This window comes from Nelumbo lutea, chromosome 1, assembly GCF_056320005.1.
Source record: "Nelumbo lutea isolate HS-2025 chromosome 1, American lotus-T2T, whole genome shotgun sequence".
Lineage (NCBI taxonomy): Eukaryota > Viridiplantae > Streptophyta > Magnoliopsida > Proteales > Nelumbonaceae > Nelumbo > Nelumbo lutea.
In genome coordinates this window covers 204,609,922-204,629,740 of record NC_142684.1, presented here as the reverse complement: position 1 = coordinate 204,629,740, position 19,819 = coordinate 204,609,922, and the positions used below count along the sequence as shown (strand labels likewise).

At 37.4% G+C, this 19,819-nt stretch overlaps 3 protein-coding genes across 4 annotated transcripts; all 3 read left to right on the top strand.

Annotated features, from left to right (window-relative positions):
* Window positions 1-904: 904 nt before the first annotated feature.
* LOC148880522 (eukaryotic translation initiation factor 3 subunit F-like) lies at window positions 905-7,644 on the top strand. The gene is made up of 6 exons (XM_088962444.1): window positions 905-1,299; window positions 1,950-2,029; window positions 4,610-4,839; window positions 6,743-6,864; window positions 6,947-7,060; window positions 7,253-7,644. Exons 1-6 carry the CDS (start codon window positions 1,081-1,083, stop codon window positions 7,340-7,342), a joined length of 855 nt encoding a protein of 284 aa, XP_088818570.1. The 5' UTR covers window positions 905-1,080; the 3' UTR covers window positions 7,343-7,644.
* Window positions 7,645-9,553: 1,909 nt separating this feature from the next.
* Window positions 9,554-14,607, top strand: LOC148880521 (ranBP2-type zinc finger protein At1g67325-like). Of its 2 annotated transcripts, XM_088962442.1 has the most exons (9): window positions 9,577-9,742; window positions 10,092-10,137; window positions 10,673-10,785; window positions 11,837-12,050; window positions 12,172-12,218; window positions 12,321-12,384; window positions 13,184-13,296; window positions 13,547-13,758; window positions 14,034-14,607. In XM_088962442.1, the coding sequence occupies exons 1-9, from the start codon at window positions 9,728-9,730 to the stop codon at window positions 14,191-14,193; spliced, it is 984 nt and encodes a 327-aa protein (XP_088818568.1). In that variant the 5' UTR covers window positions 9,577-9,727; the 3' UTR covers window positions 14,194-14,607. The 2 variants fall into 2 exon arrangements, with proteins under 2 accessions (XP_088818569.1, XP_088818568.1); XM_088962443.1 differs by lacking the exon at window positions 13,547-13,758 and having other exon boundaries at window positions 9,554-9,742.
* Window positions 14,608-16,868: 2,261 nt separating this feature from the next.
* AHG11 (Pentatricopeptide repeat (PPR-like) superfamily protein) lies at window positions 16,869-19,638 on the top strand. Its single transcript, XM_088962439.1, has one exon. The coding sequence runs from the start codon at window positions 17,721-17,723 to the stop codon at window positions 19,548-19,550; it is 1,830 nt and encodes a 609-aa protein (XP_088818565.1). The 5' UTR covers window positions 16,869-17,720; the 3' UTR covers window positions 19,551-19,638.
* The last annotated feature ends 181 nt before the right edge of the window (window positions 19,639-19,819 follow it).

Below are 19,819 nucleotides of genomic sequence, written 5' to 3'. Positions count from 1 at the left end.
CGAATTCTTAGCAGGGTAAATTGCTAGCTTGGGCACCCAAAAGCTTACATGGACCTCTGAGCTTGACATTTAACAAAGAGCAACAGTAGGTATTAACTGCAGGAAAATTAGAAAAAAAAATCCAGATTCGATTTATTTTTTATTTTTTTCATTTATATTTTTACTAATTAGTAATTTTCACCTTTTGAGTTTTTATCTCTCTCTGCTTTAGTGCCTTCTTCACGATGGGATTCAGTCTGTGTAAAGCCAGTTCAAACAATCATCATAGTCTTGTATTGGGAATATCTTCCCAAAAATAAAGTATAGAAGTACGAAGATATTTCCAATGCAAAGCTATTCAAACATCATTCAAACGGACTTTGCACCAGCTGAAGCCGACCTCGCCTGAAGTTCAGATCAACTATCAATACATGGCAGCGACAACGTTTTAATCATTCATTGCAGCCATACATCGGGAATACCCATGAATAACAAGTGAGATGTTCCTAATGTGCGGCTACAGTGGTCAGTTGGGATAGTATTGGAAACATTTTTCTTAATAGCATATCTCTACGCATGTTTCGGCAACTGATTTGAGGCAGTGCAACGTCGGTTTCAACAGTTTTACAGCCTTACATCGGGAATATCTCCGTATTTATGTATTTTATTTCGGGGCTGTAGGAAGGCAAAATCTTTTTTGGCAGACTGTATATCCACGTGACTTCACTACGAATTGGATGAAGTGAAGGTGGGGTCACAAACTCACGATAATACATCAAGGGCCGTGATTTCACGATTTTACCCGATTACCCGACCCATTTGACGTTCATAAATCATAACAGATAACCATATTCGAACAATTTGGAAATCGGTTGGACCGGACGGCCTGTTCCGGGTTAATAACACTAGGAATCCCGAGCGCCCCAGGAAATACAAACCCACTTCCCCCAATTCCCGGTTCCCAAACCCTAAACTCTTGCACCATCTCGCTGTGTTTTTCCCTCTCTTCCTCTCTCTCCCTTTTTCCGTCTCTCCGTCTCTCGTTTTCGTGTGGCAGTTGCAGCTCTCCCTTGGCTCCAATCAGAAACCGAGGGAGTAACGATGGCATCGAGAGAACCAACCGTACTGCAATTTTTCCCATCATCGACGAGCTTGTCTGCTAAGGTTCATCCGGTGGTGATATTCAACATCTGTGATTGCTACGTCAGACGCCCAGATCAAGCAGAACGAGTCATTGGAACTCTACTTGGATCGATCTCTCCCGACGGAACAGTTGAGATTCGCAACTCCTATGCAGTTCCTCACGAGTCCTCTGATCAGGTCTGCCCCTTTTACTTGCTAAATTGTTTCATTCACCTCTCCTCTTCTTATTTTTTCTAGGTGTTTCTAAGTATCCTTCTGTAACTGGAATCGTATTTTTTGTACGACTGGTTTGGGTTTACATGAGATGGAAGTTTGGGAAAGGGTTCGTTAGGTTTCAGGACGATACTCTTGATCTTGGGGTATCTGCACTCTTTCTTCTTGTTGTTGTCTTTTGGCAATGGGTAATCAATTGTAATAAACTTCCAACTATCAGAACAAGCACAAGTGTTATGTATAGTGAAAATCTATACATGGTAGAGCCTGAGGAGTCTGCACTTGTCGCAGACTCCCAGCAGAGGCCTATTGGTTCAGCTATATAGAAAATGTAGTTGGTCCAAAATATCTATGGTGAGGTATATTGACAAATCTTTAATGTGATCCCAACAATGAATGAACTGTTGATACCTATCATTGCAATTCTTCCTCTTGTTTTCAAAATTTTGTTTATGCATTGCAATCATTATCAAGTTGATTATGCATTTTTTTCTTTTTTTGTTTATAACTGGTGCTATTAATATATAGTTTTTGACTTTTTGATATCGATAGGTAAATATTTTTTAATAGTATGTCTCATCTTCTTGTCACCTGGGATTTTGACACTATTACAGGTGGCATTGGACATTGATTACCATCACAAATTGTTGACATCTCACCAAAAGGTGAATCCAAAGGAAGTCATTGTTGGATGGTAATTTCTCTACTCTTATTGTTTGTGACTTTTTTCTACTTGTTTATTATGTTATATGTATAAATTGAAAAGACCACTTGCATGAAAATGATAATGTTCTTTTACATGCATACAGATCTTGCTAGCTTTATACTTGGTCTAATGTAAATGCTGTCTAAATTGTTTTTTCTTTTTTCAAAAAAAAGTTGATTTTTCCCTGCCATTGTTAGTTTAGCTGAAAGAATGAGAAATTAGAAAGGGATTCTCATTTCTTAGAAAAAAGGTTGGAAGGATGAATTCATTTGCCATCTTGTTGACTGAAAAAAAAAGGCTTGCTTACTTTTTTCTTTGGGGATTTGAAGTCGTGTCATTTACAAGGTTTAAAATTTTATTGGATTTTTCGTGTGCTATTTTCGTGGATGGCCACATTGAAATGGGTGGAGAATGGTAGAGATCTCTAACTTACCAATAAAAAAGAGAGATCTCTTATTTTGGACCATAATAGAGAAAATTTAAGAGATAAGTTACATGGTTGGATAAACTAGCATTAAGAAAGGGATAATATAATAATAGGGGAAACATTATTAAGAATCATGATACCTAAAACTCTACTTTTAAATGTATTCTTCCTGAAAATTGTGATCCATTATGAAGTCATGCTGAAAAATAGGGAAAACATAATTAAGAATCATGATACCTAAAACTCTACTTTCAAATATACTTTTTTTTTTCCTGAAAATTCTGATCCTTTTTGAAGTCCAGCCGATATTTTTATTTGTTTTGACCCAGGTCAAAACACTACTCAAAACATGGATTTAAATCATTGGACATTTGAGAGCTGTCAATACATTAGCACTGAGTAAATGGTGGTGATAGTTTGATGAAGGACCTGAAGCTCTTTAGAGAGAAGTAATTAATGTAAACTGCGGCATAAGAAATGGTGGTGCTAGTTAACTTATTTTATGTTTCTCTTTTTTGAGTAAGAACTTATTTTATGGTTGTACACCTTCGAAAGGCACTGAAAGTTTCCTCTCAGAATTCATTATAATGGGTATAAAGTATAGGGTACGCAATGGGACATAGATAAAGGTCCTAATTAATGGCTGCTAGGAAGCAAATCATTAAGAAACTGCATGGATTTGAGGGTTCAGAGGTAACTTCAATTATTGGGTGAAGTTTTGCTGCTTTTTCTGTTGCTGAATTTAAATACCAGCCCCCTAGGCTAAATCAGGCACTCCCATTATACAGCCTCTTGTTCTACATTGGTCTTTTATTTTTCCATTTTAATGAATTGATATTTTACCCCTTCTAATAAATAAATAAATCTGAAACTTGAACTTGGATTTTTTTTTGGTTCCCAAGTTTGATGTAAGGTTGTCTTTTTGGTGTAGCATGCAGATAGCCTCTAGAGAAACTGATAAATGTTTGATATCTGACCAGCATGTAGGGTGGGGGATAAACCCGTCTAACCTCTTAAGATATAGGGAGCCACTTCTTCCTAGATTGCAAATTCAGCAATTACCTTTGGGGTTATTTCTTGGAAATATTTAAAGCTCTACAATGTTCCCCTCTCAACTTTGGAGCTATGATATTGGGATACCTGACAAGGGTGCTGTCTGGGATACTTAAATTTTTAGTATAAATTTCATATCTGATACCATATCCAGTTGTTTCCTTTCTGTATCCAGGTAGAATAGATTTGGAACTATTTTCTTGTTTACACTGGAAAGGCCTGATCATAAGGGGAGAAGTATGAACACTATAGTGATGCCTCCTTTTTGCAATTTTCTTGACAGTATAGGGGAGAAAAGGATTATATTTTTAAAAATCAACTCTCTACTCTAAACTAATCTTAAGAAAGGTGATTGGCATGCTATTCTTGTGGATCATGATTGCAAAGGAGTTAAGATAACTACTCCTTTTCTTTTCTCTCTCTCTCTCTCTTGATTTTGATAACGTGTATATACTCTATAAGCTATAGATAACATTTGTCATAGTTCTATCCTGGGAATAGAATCCAAAATAGCATGTATTTGTACGTGGGCTATACATTTTTTTTTATGGAATACACGGGCTATACTTTTACATTGTATTCTTTCTCTGAGTAATCCACTGATACAATCCTTTTCTTTTACACTACTTTTTGTTAATGGACAAAAGAAGTGTAAATGCACATTTTAGGCTATTATGTCACTAACAGGTGCCAGATGAAATGAGGACCATAAAATAATGAAAAAATTTCATTCATGTGTACGTATGCAGTAGCATATGCAATGTTTTTGTACCATTCTTTAACTTTTAGTTTTTAAAGCTTACCATCTACATCTGTATGTATGCATAAAATCATACTAGATTTTTTTAAGCCTGATATTTCTGTTTGGACATACAAGGGCTTTCAGCTAGTACTGCTATTTTTTTTCCTACTGATTAATTCTGAAGATGCTACCTTGTTAAATTTGTAGAGCTTTGGAGGTGCATTTATTTGTATCACGTGCCTGTGTTTTAACTTTTTGAAACCCATTTTCACATGCCAAAAACTCAATAATATTTATTGGTGCAGTTGTACACAATGCGGTTTTTCTTATGTGTGATTATGTACAGGTATTCAACAGGCTTTGGAGTCTCTGGGGGCAGTGCACTAATCCATGATTTCTATTCAAGAGAAGTAGCAAACCCAGTTCATTTAACTGTAGATACGGGATTCAGAAATGGGGAGGCTTCCATCAAAGCTTTTGTTTCTGTCAACTTGTCTCTTGGAGATCGGCATATTGCTGCACAATTTCAAGAAATTCCTCTGGATCTCCGGATGATTGAAGCTGAGCGAGTTGGATGTATGTACTTTTGACCTCGATGCCTGCTTTTAGTACTTGCTTACTGAACCAACTCATTTTGATATATTTTTTGGTGTGTGTTTGTGCATAAGTAATGTTCTCTATTCTTTGATGTTGTTTAAGCCAATGTTTTGAAGCTGCTGTTGACCTGGCTGGTCAAACCATTTGAACCATCACCTGGCCAGTATTCTGGGTCCGGTTCAGTCGAGACCCGCCAGACTGTCAAGAGCCGTCTGACCACTGACCCGTTCGACCTGGTGACCGGGTTGCGGGTTGCACACTCAATGCATGCAAACTTTCGGAGGCCATAACTTTGCACTCTGATGTCTGATTGGGGTGTTTTTTTTTTAATATTTCGGGTAACATTTTGAGACCTATGTGTCCCAAGGATCCTTAGGTGCCTTGCCCCGCCATTTTCGCGAAAAAAACCCTTTTTTTGCCTCAAATTGCAATCCTTAATATTTTTATAAATAAAAAAATTACAAACTGAATTAAAAAACATAAATTAAATATAAAATAATACATATATAAATATATACACTTAATACATATATGTGCTGATGTGGCATGGTCTGAACCGTTTGACCCTGTTGGTCGAACCGGTGACCCATGACCCAGAGGCAAAAACGGTTTGGCCTCCGGATCAGTTTTTAAAACATTGGTTTAATCATATGAAGTAAATATAGTACTTAATAGCTAAGACCATGCAACTTTGTCATTGACATGTCATTACTGGATGAAGTCTTTTTTTTGATAAATTTCTTTTTAATTTATAGTTAGACTGGAAAGTGTTATGAGCTACCATAACTAGGTGTAATGTGGGCCATGCTGGCCCAGCATGGTCCACTTTTGCAGGTCACCTGCACTGTAATCGGTTGTGCCGTGGGTGGCACAATTGTTTTAGAAAAATTGAAAACAATTCATGAAAAGTTAAAATAAATTAACACGATAGACAAGAAATTGGAAAAAATTACAATAAGATTGGAATAATAAAATAGTAATAAAATTGAATATATGCCTGTTTGTATCTGTGTGTGTGGGAGGGGGGGAATCGTGTTGATCTTTTTTATTTTTTACTTTTGAATAGTTATTCTTATTTTTTTGTGTGTTTTACTGCTTGTTTGGGATTGCAAGTTTACATAAATTTTCTGTTAGTCCAGTTACTTTACTAGCCTTTTTATTACGAGTACTTTACTAGCTGTTTTTAGCCACCATTTTATTTCCTCTTCACAATTCTTCCCTCGTAACATCCAACTTTCCACTACTATTGTTTTTCATCAGCACTACCACTTGTCCCCTTAGTAATCAGCCCATGAGTGGGTGCATACATGCAAAAGTCTTGGATTTTGTTAAACAATCACCGTTACTGGACTATAAAAGAAGTCCTCTCACTGGAACCCATTTCCTTGCCCGGCATTTGTTTGATCTGTAGTGTGTAGATCTAGATCACCAACCCACCTGCTACATTGTCGTAGTCCCTACTATAGGTTTGATCGTCTGAGCAGCAATCATCAAGGTTTGGCATAATCTTCAACAATACACAAGTTTTGGCAACTCTACAGGAACATAAGTTAGAAGGGACCTACTTCTAACTTTATTTGGAAAGCAATTCAAGCTCTTTCTGTGTGCATTGGCTTCTGCATAGAAAAAGCCTGCAAACTTCTAACATAACCAAGGAGTTAGGTATCCAAACTCATTTTGTATTATCCTGTTATTTGTTCCTACATTTGCTAATAGTAGAGAGAATTGGGAGTATACTTAAATTGGCTGAGGATCATATCTTTATTCATGTTATACCGAAGTCTACATCGGTTTGACTGACTGATATTTATCTAATTTTCTAATGTAAAATATGCAAAATCAGTTTGTAGAATGTTCCTTGAAACATTTTGCATCGTTGCAGTTGATATCCTAAAGACAACAATGGTAGACAAAGTGCCCAATGATTTGGAAGGAATGGAAGCTTCGATGGAGAGGCTTCTCGCACTGATTGATGACGTCTACAAATACGTTGACAATGTTGTGGTAAGAGACGTGACTGTGTGCCCTGCTTGGTTTCATTTGCTGCAGCTTGTGTTTGTAATTCCGCAACAATTTTCCTTCTCAGGAGAGGCGTGTTGCTCCAGACAATAGCATTGGAAGATTCATATCTGATACTGTAAACTCCATACCGAAAATATCACCTGCAGCTTTTGATAAGCTTGTAAATGATAGTCTACAGGTAAGATAAAGATGAGTTTTTTATTTTCTTTTCTCACGAAGGGGGAGTGCTCTTATTTTTTTTTTTTTATTCTGGGAATTGGATTTTACCGTATTTACTGTATAGCTTCACATTATTCTCTCATATCATCCTCTCTTATTTGTGGTATCTCATTTTTGCTTTGCTTGGTATTGGTTGTTCTGTTCCTGTTAGGACCATCTGCTATTGCTCTATTTGTCAAGTCTTACAAGGACGCAACTGAGCCTTGCAGAGAAGTTGAACACAGCTGCTCAGATCCTGTAGGTCAGACCCCGGTTGCTGTTGCTGTTGTTGACGGGGTTGTATTTGTTAGTCAAATGATACTTATTTATCCTTTTGGACAAGTGTCAATATTGTTATTTCTTTCGCGACAGTGGTTGTAAATTTTGCTTTTCTTTGTTCATTCGGCAAATATTTTGCTTGATTCCGGTGGGAAGTAGCAGTATTGACCATTGAGTTTAGTTGAGGCATGTAGCTGAACTGAAAGCTGAGTTGCAAACGGAAGCTTCCAACTTTGCGAGACAAATTTATCTATCTATGACTTGAAATTGACATTAAGACTGAAACTTCTCTGGTTCCCTGTTCATATGCTTGTCAGCCTGAGAAGTGAGAACTGTGATTTTATCAAGCAATGTTATACATTGTCTTGGTCTGTTGGATCTTGGTTGGTCTATATCAGCCGGTCTAGACTCGTGTCCATATCCCCCATTTAAGGCTTAATTCTTTGGGCTAAAGAACTCAATTGGGTGACCTGCATCCACCTGAGTAGCCTTCTGCTTCATCATGTTGAAAGGCTATGCTAAAAACCAACTTGGAGAGATGCTCACATTGTCCAATTTAATAGAGGGTTTGTCACTGTGCATGGTGATGTTTGAAAAGGGGAGGTGGCAAATTCTCGAGGGTCCAGGTCATCATTATAGATCCTGTGATCCCAGATCCCAAGATTCAGGCTTTCTGGGAAGAGTTAACCTCTTGTTCTTTTATGGAAAATAGAAACGAAAAAATGTTTAATAATAGATCCTTTTCCCCTTAGCTATTATAAAAAAGAAAAGCTCAACAATCTTTCAGGGAATTTCATCTAGGTTCTTCCTTTGATACCAAAGAGAATAATCCTAGAAAAGCTCATCAATCTTACATGGAAAGGGCCAAAAGAGGGAATAATTAAGATAATTTCGATGCTTTGAAGAAAAATGATGGATTTTGCTATATTGCTTGCATTGTCAAGAATTTTTGTTGGGAAGTTCTAAATATTAAGGCATACTTGCTGGGTTATACTACAATCAATAGGGGTGAGTATTCGGTTTATTCGATTAAGAATCGAATCGAATAAATCAAAAATTTAAAAATTGAATCAAAAAATAAAAACTGAAACCGAAACTAAAATTTAGAAAAGTCGAGGAGTTTTCCGTTTGGTTTTTTGTTATTTCGGTTAAAACCAAAATTTAATAATATATACTCTATTATATATATTATAGCATATAATATATAATATATATTATGAAATCAAATTTCAGTATAGTATATATTAATATAAGTATATAATATATTATATATTACATATAATAATAAAAAGTTTGGTTAATTCGATTAATCAAAATTTTAATTCTAAAAACTGAAATCGAAAACTGAATTAGCCAAAAAGCCGAAATAATTGAACCGAAAAAATCAAAACCGAAATTTTTGATTCGATTTTTCGGTTATAACCGAATAGTGTCACCCCTAACAATCAATGTTGTGAAGCTTGTGCTGCATGGGAAACCCACAATATGGCCCAGAACTTTAGGAAATTTCCTATCTGTTTTGGAGGAGACTCTCCTAGTTATTACGTGGTTGAAGAACTGGTCCGTCGTTCCGTGGAGGCTGAAGAGTCATCAACAAACCCCCACCCCACGTTTATTTATTACCAAAAAAAAAAAGTGAAACCATTCACACTATTATTTGAAACTTGAACATGATGCAAAACATTGACGAGAATTTATCCTGGTGGACTGGGCCCAGGGGCTCAATCCAGTTCAATCCATTGCTACTTACTTGTCTGTCTGAGGGGGAAAAGGAAAGAGATGGCAAAAGATAAAGCGGAGGAATATAATAAATAAAATGAAAAGCTGAGAGCCCCATAACTTTCCATGAAAAAGGAAACCAGTGGATGGGTTCCACTAAACAGGGTGGGCTTGATAAAAAAAATCAACATGATGAGATGAGATTGAGATATATACATTTCGTACCAGGATTGGGGGTTTCAGCTTGGAATCAATCATGGATTGCGAAGAAGAAAATCTGACTTATTGATAAATCTTTCCACCGCCCAAATCTGTGGTGGGACAGCCGAATGGGATAGGTAGGTCCCGACTCCCGAAGTACGTTCTGAAAATTAGACAACAGCGGATCGTTTTAACTTTTATGGGTCGAACAGCCCATGACTCAAGCTCTTGTTAAGGCCCAATAACAACAAAAATATCATTGGCGCTTCAAATCATCAAATGCCACACGCGAATCGCTGTTCTCTCTTTCCCTCTCTCTCTCTCCCTCTAGTCTTGACTCTTAACACCGAAGCGTCTAATACGCTACAATCTGCTCTATAAGTGTACTTAAAAGTAGCCTCCTTTTGAAAAAGAAAAATTCTCTCCGGCGTTGCAGAGAGTTCTGTTAATGGCTTCCGCCAAGGTCAGTGCTTTCTCTTTCTCTCTCTGTTCGCTTCTTTTTCGTTGCACTTCTTCGATAACTAAGTTAACTTTATCAACTGAAGATTACAAACATCATGGTTATCGCCTTAAACTGTTGGAACTAGGGTTGTAGTAACTACCGCGGAATTCATTATTTGAAATCGTATATTTCGTATTTTCATGGCTATCTTATAACTTTTGTCGTCAGTGATTCAGTATGCCATCTTTTATGCCGTTCGTTTTGATTTTCTTTTCTTTGTATACTTGTTTATTTTTTATTTTCCTTCTTATATGGCTTTAGCAGGAACTCGATTTGTCTGAGTGGTTATTGGTGTGTCTTTATTGTTCAGGTTGATAATCGGGCCTCATTTGGATCAAAAAGGTTTCGTAATGATGGTGAGTTTAGGAGTCGTTTTGTTTTTGTAGATTCTTTGAGTCTTAACATTTTATTGCAGTTAACTGTGTCTGTAACTTTATTGGCGGTTAGAAGCATTCATGGACTAAACATCAATTTGCATGAGATGGTATACCTAAACAATTTTTCATCATAGATCCTGGTGCACCATTTTGTCTATCTATAGTCTATACTTATAAGTTCTAACACCCCATGTCAACAAAAATAGGAATTGTCGCTTGTGTCTCTTTCAAAATGCTAGGTGGATAGAGCCTATAGGTGCAAGACCAAATGATGCCTGTTTTTTATAGCATATGATGAAAAGCTTTCATTCATTCATTCAACCAAAAGTACTCTGGGGAAATATAGATAAGCTCCTCGAGAATTTTGTGAACTATCCATGTTCAAGTTTAAAAAGGTGAATTGATTTGTTTCTGATGGTTAACATCAGGGTTGACACACTTTGTCCAATCCTTCAATGTATTTCGTCTACAATTAAGTTTTGTTTACCCTAAGAAGGAAATTTACTCATTCCAGTTTCACGCAATGATGGAGATTGGACCTGTCCTCAATGTGGTAATCTGAACTTTGCATTCAGAACTGTTTGCAATCGTGGAAAATGTGGTGCAGCCCGGCCAATCACTACTCCGGTATGCTAATTTGGTTCATTTAATCAATTTATTTTTTCTTCCCAATAAGCATTGGGTCAGTGCTTAGGACCTTACTGGGTAAAGACATATTTCAATTCTGACAGGCTTTTTCGGATTAGTCAATCTTGCATCTTAATATTGCAATTCCATTCAGCAGGTTTATTTGATTTGTTGCTATGTTATTCTGAAACTTATAAGCTCCTTTGCAGCTCGAGTCCTGTAATTTTGCATATGCCATATGCATATCTAATATCAAGTGAACACCAATATAAACACATTTCATTAATGATTTGAAAAAAAGAAAAAAAAAATATTACAAGGTGGATGTAGAGAACATCCCCAAATATTTAGAGCTGCCCATCCCTTCCCATACATATCATATATATCATTTCATCATTTGTATTTCTAATTACATTTCCTGGTTTGCGATCCCCCAATACAATTGATTGCAATTTGCACCATGTCTAGCTAAAAGAATCTGCTAAACTATTTGCCGATTAGAAATCCAGGAAAATGATGCTCCCAGCTCCCTAATTAAACTCTTTACCTCCATTGAATTCTCATGCTACTATTTTTCTTGTTTATCATTATAAAGCCAACTGGGGATCACTTTTGAGTCTCCTTCAACTGTGATATTTCTGTAAGTTAGCTGTTTTTCCATTTTCAATCCTTGTAGAACAGCTAATTATTCCACTCTGGTTGAATATCTTTGGCCTGCTGGTTCAGAATATATATAGAAACTTTATTATTTTTTATAGCCATTTTATGCCCTTAGTGATTTGTAGAAACTCTTTCAATCCCCAATCTACCTGCATTTTCCATGCTACAGCCTACAGTCATCAAAATTGAATTTTATTTGGTTTGAAAGGGGGGAGCCCAGCTCATTATCCCGGGTGCTCTTCTTCTTGACGTTGAAGCATCACATAACGAGCTTCTAATGATTTCATTCACACCGAAAGCTTGGAAACTACTCATTTATTTCTTAGTCCTGTTATTGATCAAAAGTTTCTCTATTTATATATATATATATATATTTTTTTTGACATTGCAGAGAATAGGATATTCCCCTGTTCCTAGCCCTTTTAACCACACTCCCTTTTATCTTGGAGGTGTTGGGGCTTCTCCACCCTTGCCTCTTGGAATACCCAACAGCTACGGACCCCCATTCTCACCGTCTGCAATGAGATATGATTATGGTGGAGTTCCTGGAAGTGCAACAGGACATTATGGTCTTCTTTCTGCATTTCCACCTGGTCCTTTTGGAGGTTCTCTCTCTCTCTCTCATGCACATGCATGCCAATTTTATAATTGATTAATTCCAAACAAACAAACAAATATGATGCACATGGTATGCTATCCTTAACTGGTTTCTTTTGGTTGAATCAGGAATGGGTTATGGTCCAGGATTTGGTTACGGTGGATCTCCTTTGCCAGTATGTTTTTTCCAATGCTACTAAGATATTGATATGTTTTCTTTTCTGTTTTCCTTTCATCTTTTCTCTTCAGTTAATTTGATGCTTTTCTTAATATTCAAGATGCCAGGTCCATGGCCTGTAGGAGCTATATCTGATAACAGTGCTTCTCGGAAGCGTCGTGGAGGTGATTTTTTTCTATATTGTGAATGTTTTTCTATTTCTTCTTTTTTTTGGTAAGGATTGCAAAGTTGCACCCTTTCATAAGCAGATGCAGGCTAAGGCACATCAATATTACTGCTATGACCAGTTTTCCACTTCATTATTGTAATTTTCTTTATTGGGTTATTGGTACTACCCTGTTAATACTTTGATTGGGCTAGATTCTTTTTTTTATAGTAATTTCCTTTTTCTCCTTGATAAATTAGTCAATCTCGTTATCATGTTTATAGTTTGTTTTCCTTAATTATTTTGACATGCTACCATGGTTTTTTCCAATTTCAATTTGCATTGATGGTTAATGGCATATGTGGTTAATGTTGATAAGATAAACTTCATTTAGAGGCCATTTGATAACAACTGACGTTGCTAAACGGAATGATTTATTGTTTTGTCTTTTAGTGGAAAAATAATTAAATAAATAAAGTATTCTAGATTATAGTAAGGTACCCAACTTCAGATTCAGCCATTAAGGAGCCCACCCCCACCTCCTTAAAATCTTATTCACTTGAAGACAAAGCAATAAGCTTTTCAGTTCAGGCACTTCAGCTGTTATCAATTGGCCCTTTAGGTTGATTCTTATCTTGCAAGGGTAAATCAATGATGCCAAAAAGACACGATACCAGAAGAACTTTGACCAATCCCCCCCTCCAATTCTTGCTGCAACTATTTGATTTTTTTTTTTTCCATCTGAGAAGTTAGGAGATCCCCACTTCATCTGGATTTACTGTTACTTGGTCTTATCAAACTTATCTGGATGTTTGCAGGACCAGATGGTTTGTCTGAAGGTGATTGGGTTTGTCCCAAGTGTGATAATATAAACTTTGCCTTTAGAACAATATGCAACATGAAGAAATGTGGAACTCCAAGACCCTCTTCTGTAAGTCATTCTTGTCTGATTTGATGTGTATTCAAGTTATGGTTGCAATACTTTAGTGGCACCTTTAGGTGAAAATGGTAAAAGCTCACTGGGGGTGAATGATGGAAATAGATCATTCAATTACTTTTATGGGGAGAGGAAGGGGAGGATCAATCGTTTCAGATGTGCTACCTATTGATGTTGAAACTAATTACTTGTCCTTTCGGAAAGCTATCGATAATGTGAGCCATTAATCCAAATGCTATTTCAGGTTGACTATTGTAGAAGTTATGAACAAAACTGGTTGTCTGGTTATAAGTTGGTGGCTTTTGATGATGAGACTCAGGCCCTGGTCTTATGTCCAATGCAAAGAGATCTTGCACTTTTTTCCCTGTTTGTGGTTGTTTGCAATGAGATCATAATGTTGAGTGGGATTCAACTATGGGCATCCACCATGATTTGTCTCATCTTTTCAATTTATGAGTTGAGTTATCCCCACCTTTAATGTGAGTTTGTATGACGATGTTATTGTGCTCCCTTAACAAAGAAATGATGAAATTAGAAAGATGTTTCAGAAAGAAATGCTTATTAGCCTACCTTGAATTTGGATATGTATCACTCGTTTGCTTTATGCATCCATTAACATGCTTATCACGTATGCGTTATTATTTTATCTCTGCATATTTGTTTATGATATATGCATTGATGCATTGAGCTTGTATAGTGTACTAATTTTTTGAAGGAATTTTTTTTTTTAGGGTACAAACCACTCTGTTTCAGGTATCCCAGAAGGCAGTTGGAGATGTAGCAAATGTGAAAACCTCAACTACCCTTTCCGAATGGTATGCAACCGGAAGGGGTGTGGGAATGAGAAGCCAGCTCCTGGGAAGTAGTAAAATCCTTCAGTCATATGGCTAACACTAAATTGAGTAAATTCTGTTTAGGAGCGTCTTAGCCTTTAAAATCGGAGAGGATTTGGAAATCACATGGGAGTACATTCTTTTTGTCATCTACATGAATTGCCTGTTTTTTTTTTTTTTTTTTTGTGTTGTGTGTGTGTGTTAAAGTGAAGAGTTGTTCATACTGCATATATATTTGATAGCACATTGAGTCTGGGTCTTGAATGCCGAAAAATACTTGAGTTGGCATCACCCAATTTTGTGTTAAATTCCCAAGACAAAATGATTCCTTGTTCTGATGAATGCTTTCTAGGCCTCAGTTAACAGCAACCATGGCCTCTTGTTTACTGTTGGAATCTGTAAATTTCCATACGATGTGAATGCTGAATAGCACATTTATCAATTATCATTGGACTTGATAATTTCATATTAACTGCTTTTGAATTATTTCAGGATGAGCCTTTAGAATAATTCTCTAAGCTCATTGTCAAAACTCAAAAGCCTTGTGCTAGGGCTTTCCTGTACTAATCTCTGAATGGATCAGCTTTGAAGCAACAATATGACGTTGGCCCAAGTTTGCATTCTTGCCATCAATAGCTAAAACTCGGATGGCCCAGACGGAGTATCCTCTTCAGGGTCCCACCATGGTATATTTCACCAAATTGACACCCTCAAGGCGTCAACTACCATACTTTCTTGCATCGTCACTCATGGAATTGGGATTAATTTTAAATTCTAGTCTGAAAAACGTTTTTCCAATTTCTAACTGATGATGATTAGTTGATTACTACCTTGTTTTCCTTCGAACTGAACGTCTGAACTTGATTTCCAAATTTCATTTTTTTGAATGTTATTATTATTTTAAGGGCAAATTTTGTAGCTAATCGATTAATCCTGTTTACATATTGTCTTAAAGTATTTTTACTGTTTCTGATAATTGTCTAAAACTTCTCTTAACATTAAAATTCTGTCACACTTCGCACTGATAATTTTTTTTTTAATTTTCTAAAATACCCTTCATGTGAACTGTTCATCATCTTCAACCTTGAGATGAAGAACAAAGCGGCGGTGACAAATTCCTTGCGTAATCCTCCGTCGTATTCTCAACATTCCAGAATGTCCCGATAATCTGATAAAAAACCAGTGCTGAGTCTTTACCATTGACACCCCGTAGAAGTATACGGTTCGGACGAGGTATTTGGTGGCACTGTGGTACACCAGAACAATGTAGAAGAATTTCTGATGGGTATTGTCATCGAGAGGGAGAGGCCGAATAGTGGGGATGATTTCAGAACACCAGCAAATACATAATTGGTGCCTTGGAGCCATTCTCAGCTGTTGATCACAGAGGGAGGTCAATGCAACAGTTACCTCTTCCAGACAGAGACGTAATGAGCTCAAAGACTAGTAAAAGTTTAACGCTCAAAGACTAGTAAAAGTTGCTCAGGCAGCCATGTGATAGCACCTATTGGAAGATGCAATTAATGATTATTTGAGAAAAAAAAAACAGAGTATCTACTGAGGAATTCATTTTAGAATATGGAGCGCACCTTCTGAAATTTCAGGAAGATATCACATCTCTCGTTTGCAACTCTGCCCGGCTGAACAACCATACCACATCTCTCAAAAAGCTTCATAAATTTAGGGTTTCTGGATTTCTGCAAGTTCAATTTTCAAGTCTTGCTTTTGCCACTATCCCTTTTGCGTTAGACTTTGGGTGTAAATTCCTAAAACCTCCCGCCGACGGTTGCGTTTAGTATCATGCTAATAGCAATATTCTGATACCATGGCATCAACACGTTTGAATAATTGGGTGTTAAAATGCTATTAGAATCAGTTGGGCTTTATTTTAAAAATTTGAGAATAGTGGACAGTAAATTTGATATTTTGTTTCTTTCTATTACTATTTTTTAGATTTCAGATTTTAAATTTATCAAACGCCACATTAATCAATTAGCTAAACCACAAAGATAGTTTAAGAAATTTGCCCTTATCTTAATACCCTTGGGAGGGCATTTGGGAGGGCATTTGGGAAACAATTTCTGGCATTCTGAGCTAAGCCCCACACACGAATGCCAGAAGCCATATTGGGTAAAAATCAGGAAAGTTGATCACCATGTTCCACTTATAAGAAATTCAGCTGAAATACAAAGTTATTCCAAATAGTTTCTCTGGAATACGAGTTGATCACCACTATATTGGCTTTAACATACAAGCCCTCCCAAATGGGCTCTGAATTATATAACAAGACTGGTTTATTTTATTTTATTTTTCAAACCATCCCCCAACCCAGGTGGGTGGGATTCTATCTAGGGGTGTTCACGGTTCAGTTAACTGAAGCATGGACAATATTTGCAAATTAAACCGGTACCACCGGTTAATCGGTCCATTGGTTTCAGTTTTTAATTGGTTGGGTTTTTATATTTATAATATATATTATATAAATATATGTATACTATTATATTATAAATAATAAATGATATATATATCGATCGGTTTGATTAACCGTCGGTTTTTTTTAAGTTAATAAAAAACCAAACTTATCCTTCGGTTTTTTTTTTTAAATACTAAACCATAACTGAACCGACCAGATTAATTCAATTAATCATATTTTCTGGTTCGATTTTCTCGATTCGGTTCGGTTTTTCATGGACACCCCTAATTCTATCCCAAGTCTCCGCTACAACCAGCCGCTTGGCATTCCTACGAATTTGGATTCCCTCCTTTTATGGTTCTCCTCGTTGCTGTTGTTAATGATATTACCACAAAACTCTGCCTTTAATTCCCTTTTTATACCAATTATACAAATTTCTAGCAAGTTTTATTTGTTGGTTCCATTTGTCCATGTTCTTTTTCCCTGATTCTTGGCAAACCTCAAATAATCTAATGATCTATGAATTACAAGCACTGGGAAGAATCAATTCAAGAGGAATATATTTTGTCAAGATATCATCTTTGACAACTGTGCTGCTCTTTAGTTTAGATGCACAGTCAGGAGTTGCAAACTCTACTTCTCAGAAACTCAAATCTTCTGAGAAATTGATGGAGTCTGATGGTCACACCTGCTGGTTTTTCTTTCCAGAAACATTTCAATGTAGCCCTCAGAGGCTTCATCAATGCCATCAATCAACATTATGACATTTTGACTTGCTCTGTATGGCATTTTGCCCTCAATTATTGTATGAGAAACCTTCACTTTGATTCAGTGTCAGTTGCAGCCCTTCATTTGGAAAATGAACAACAGTCATGGTTTTCATGATTGAATTTCTTTTTGCACCCCATTTCATTTCTGGAAGCTGTTTAACTGCCATAACCGCCCTTCAAAGTTCAGAGTTCAGAAGCTCCGACCCCGAACGGCCCCTACTAACCACTGAGTACTGGCTAAGAGCCTAAGAAGCATGTTTGATAAAGCGACCCTGCAACCAAGACCCCTCCTCTTCAAAAAATGAAGTTTAAGGAGAGAAAGCGCTCCTCCTTTCTACTCTTCTTCCGTTCTCCTTCTTGTGGTATCATCGGATCAAACTGTTCAAGATCGAAATCATAGCCATGACTGAAGAGGAGGCAAAACCGCTTTGGAGCCCGAGAGAGAGAAGATGCCTTTCTCTCCTGCAGCGGCCCAACACCAAAAACTCTACCCTCCAAATTCATGGTTTCATGCTGAGAAACGCCCTTGAAACCAACGTTAATCTGCTCACTAAGTTCATCATTGCCTGTGCTTCTGTTGCTGTTGTTGGAACTTCTGACCCACATGCTGGAATCCGTCATGCTCGATGTGTATTCGATCATCGGCATCATAGGGACGACGTATTCCTATGTAATTCCATGATCAAAGCTCACGTCGATAAGCAGCAGTTTAGGGAGGCCATGACTCTCTACAAACGCCTCAGGAATGAGACGCTATTCACACCTGATAACTACACGTTCCCAGCCTTGGTGAAGTCCTGTGGATCCAATTTGGCCGTTAAAGAAGGGCAGCAATTCCATAGTGAGGTGATCAAGATGGGTTACTGCTTTAACTTGTTTATATCGACTGCAATTGTAGATATGTACGCAAAGTTTGGAGAGATGATATTGGCCAGAAAGTTGTTTGATGAAATGCCTCTCAAAAATCAGGTATCTTGGACAGCTTTGGTTGTTGGATATGCAAGATGCGGGGACGTCGTTACTGCAAGGGAATTGTTCTGTAGGATGCCTGAGAAGGACCCTGCGGCATTTAACGCAATGGTTGATGCATATGTCAAATCGGGGAACATGGACTCTGCACGGGAATTGTTTGAAGAGATGCCAGAAAGGAATATTGTATCTTGGACCACTTTGATTTCCGGGTACTGCAAGAATGGTGATCTTACTACTGCAAGATTACTCTTTGATACAATGCCTGAGCAAAGTCTTGTCTCTTGGAATGCCATGATTGGTGGGTATTGCCAGAATAAGCGACCAAATGAAGCATTGGAGCTGTTTAGGAAGATGCAATCATACTCCTTTCGACCAGACAAAGTGACTATTGTGAGCATTCTCCCAGCCATTGCAGATGTGGGTGCTCTGGATTTGGGCGGTTGGGTTCATCAATATGTCAGGAGAATGAAACTTGATAGGGAGGTCAATATCTGCACAGCATTGGTGGATATGTATGCTAAATGTGGTGAAATTCTAAAAGCAAAACAGGTTTTTGACGAGATGGAGGAAAGGGAAACAGCTTCTTGGAATGCTATGATCAATGGGTTAGCTGTCAATGGATGTGCCAAGGAAGCATTAGAGGTTTTCTCTGAGATGCGAAGCGAAGGAATTAAGCCGAATGAGGTAACTATGCTGGGGGTCTTGTCTGCTTGTAATCATGGTGGTTTGGTGGAGGAAGGGAGGAATTGGTTCAACATGATGGAGGGATATGGGCTTACCCCTAGAATAGAGCACTATGGGTGTATGATTGATCTCTTGGGGAGGGCAGGGTTCTTAGAAGAAGCTCAGCAATTGATTCAGAAAATGCCTTATGAGGTAAATGGGATAATCTTGAGTTCTTTTCTTTTTGCTTGTGGATGCCGTGGGGATGTTACAAGGGCTGAGAGAATAAAATGGAAGACGTTGGAAATGGAGCCTTGGAATGATGGGAACTATGTTATGTTGAGGAACCTTTATGCTGGGGCAAAAAGGTGGAAGGATGTGGAAGAGGTGAAAGCATTAATGAGGAGGAATAGGGCCAAGAAAGAGGCAGGTTGTAGCGTAATTGAGATTGATTGTAAGGTATGGGAGTTTGTGGCAGGGGATGTAGTGCACCCACATTGGGAGGCGATAGAATGGATGTTGGGACAGTTATGGGCGCATATGAGTGGGGAAGCTAATTGTAAGGCGACTGATTTAATAACATTTTGCTTTGACTAATACTGGATTGTAGTGAACCCCTGCTTCATATTTACTAACTTATCAACAGAATCCTTTAATTGAATACAAAAACGAAATTCAAAGAAATGTTTTTTTTTTTTTTGAAGCATGTCTTCTACATGAACATATGATGATCATACGGGAAATTGGCAACTTGTTGCCTGCTTACAGAAAGGAAGGGTTGGTAATGCTTTAGAAAACCTGATTTTTGTTTAAGATTTTCAACCACAAGGTTTCTTTCTTCCAGAAGTATTCTGTAAGCATCAGTT

Bases quoted from the DNA above. Each gene is read 5' to 3' on its own strand.
- LOC148880521 (XM_088962442.1), top strand. The intron at 12,219-12,320 runs GTATGTTTTTTC...TTAATATTCAAG, and splicing joins ACGGTGGATCTCCTTTGCCA to ATGCCAGGTCCATGGCCTGT. The intron at 12,385-13,183 runs GTGATTTTTTTC...GGATGTTTGCAG, and splicing joins TTCTCGGAAGCGTCGTGGAG to GACCAGATGGTTTGTCTGAA.
- LOC148880522 (XM_088962444.1), top strand. From the start codon at position 1,081: ATGGCATCGAGAGAACCAACCGTACTGCAATTTTTCCCATCATCGACG. The intron at 2,030-4,609 runs GTAATTTCTCTA...GATTATGTACAG, and splicing joins AAGGAAGTCATTGTTGGATG to GTATTCAACAGGCTTTGGAG. The intron at 4,840-6,742 runs GTATGTACTTTT...GCATCGTTGCAG, and splicing joins TGAAGCTGAGCGAGTTGGAT to TTGATATCCTAAAGACAACA.
- AHG11 (XM_088962439.1), top strand. From the start codon at position 17,721: ATGACTGAAGAGGAGGCAAAACCGCTTTGGAGCCCGAGAGAGAGAAGA.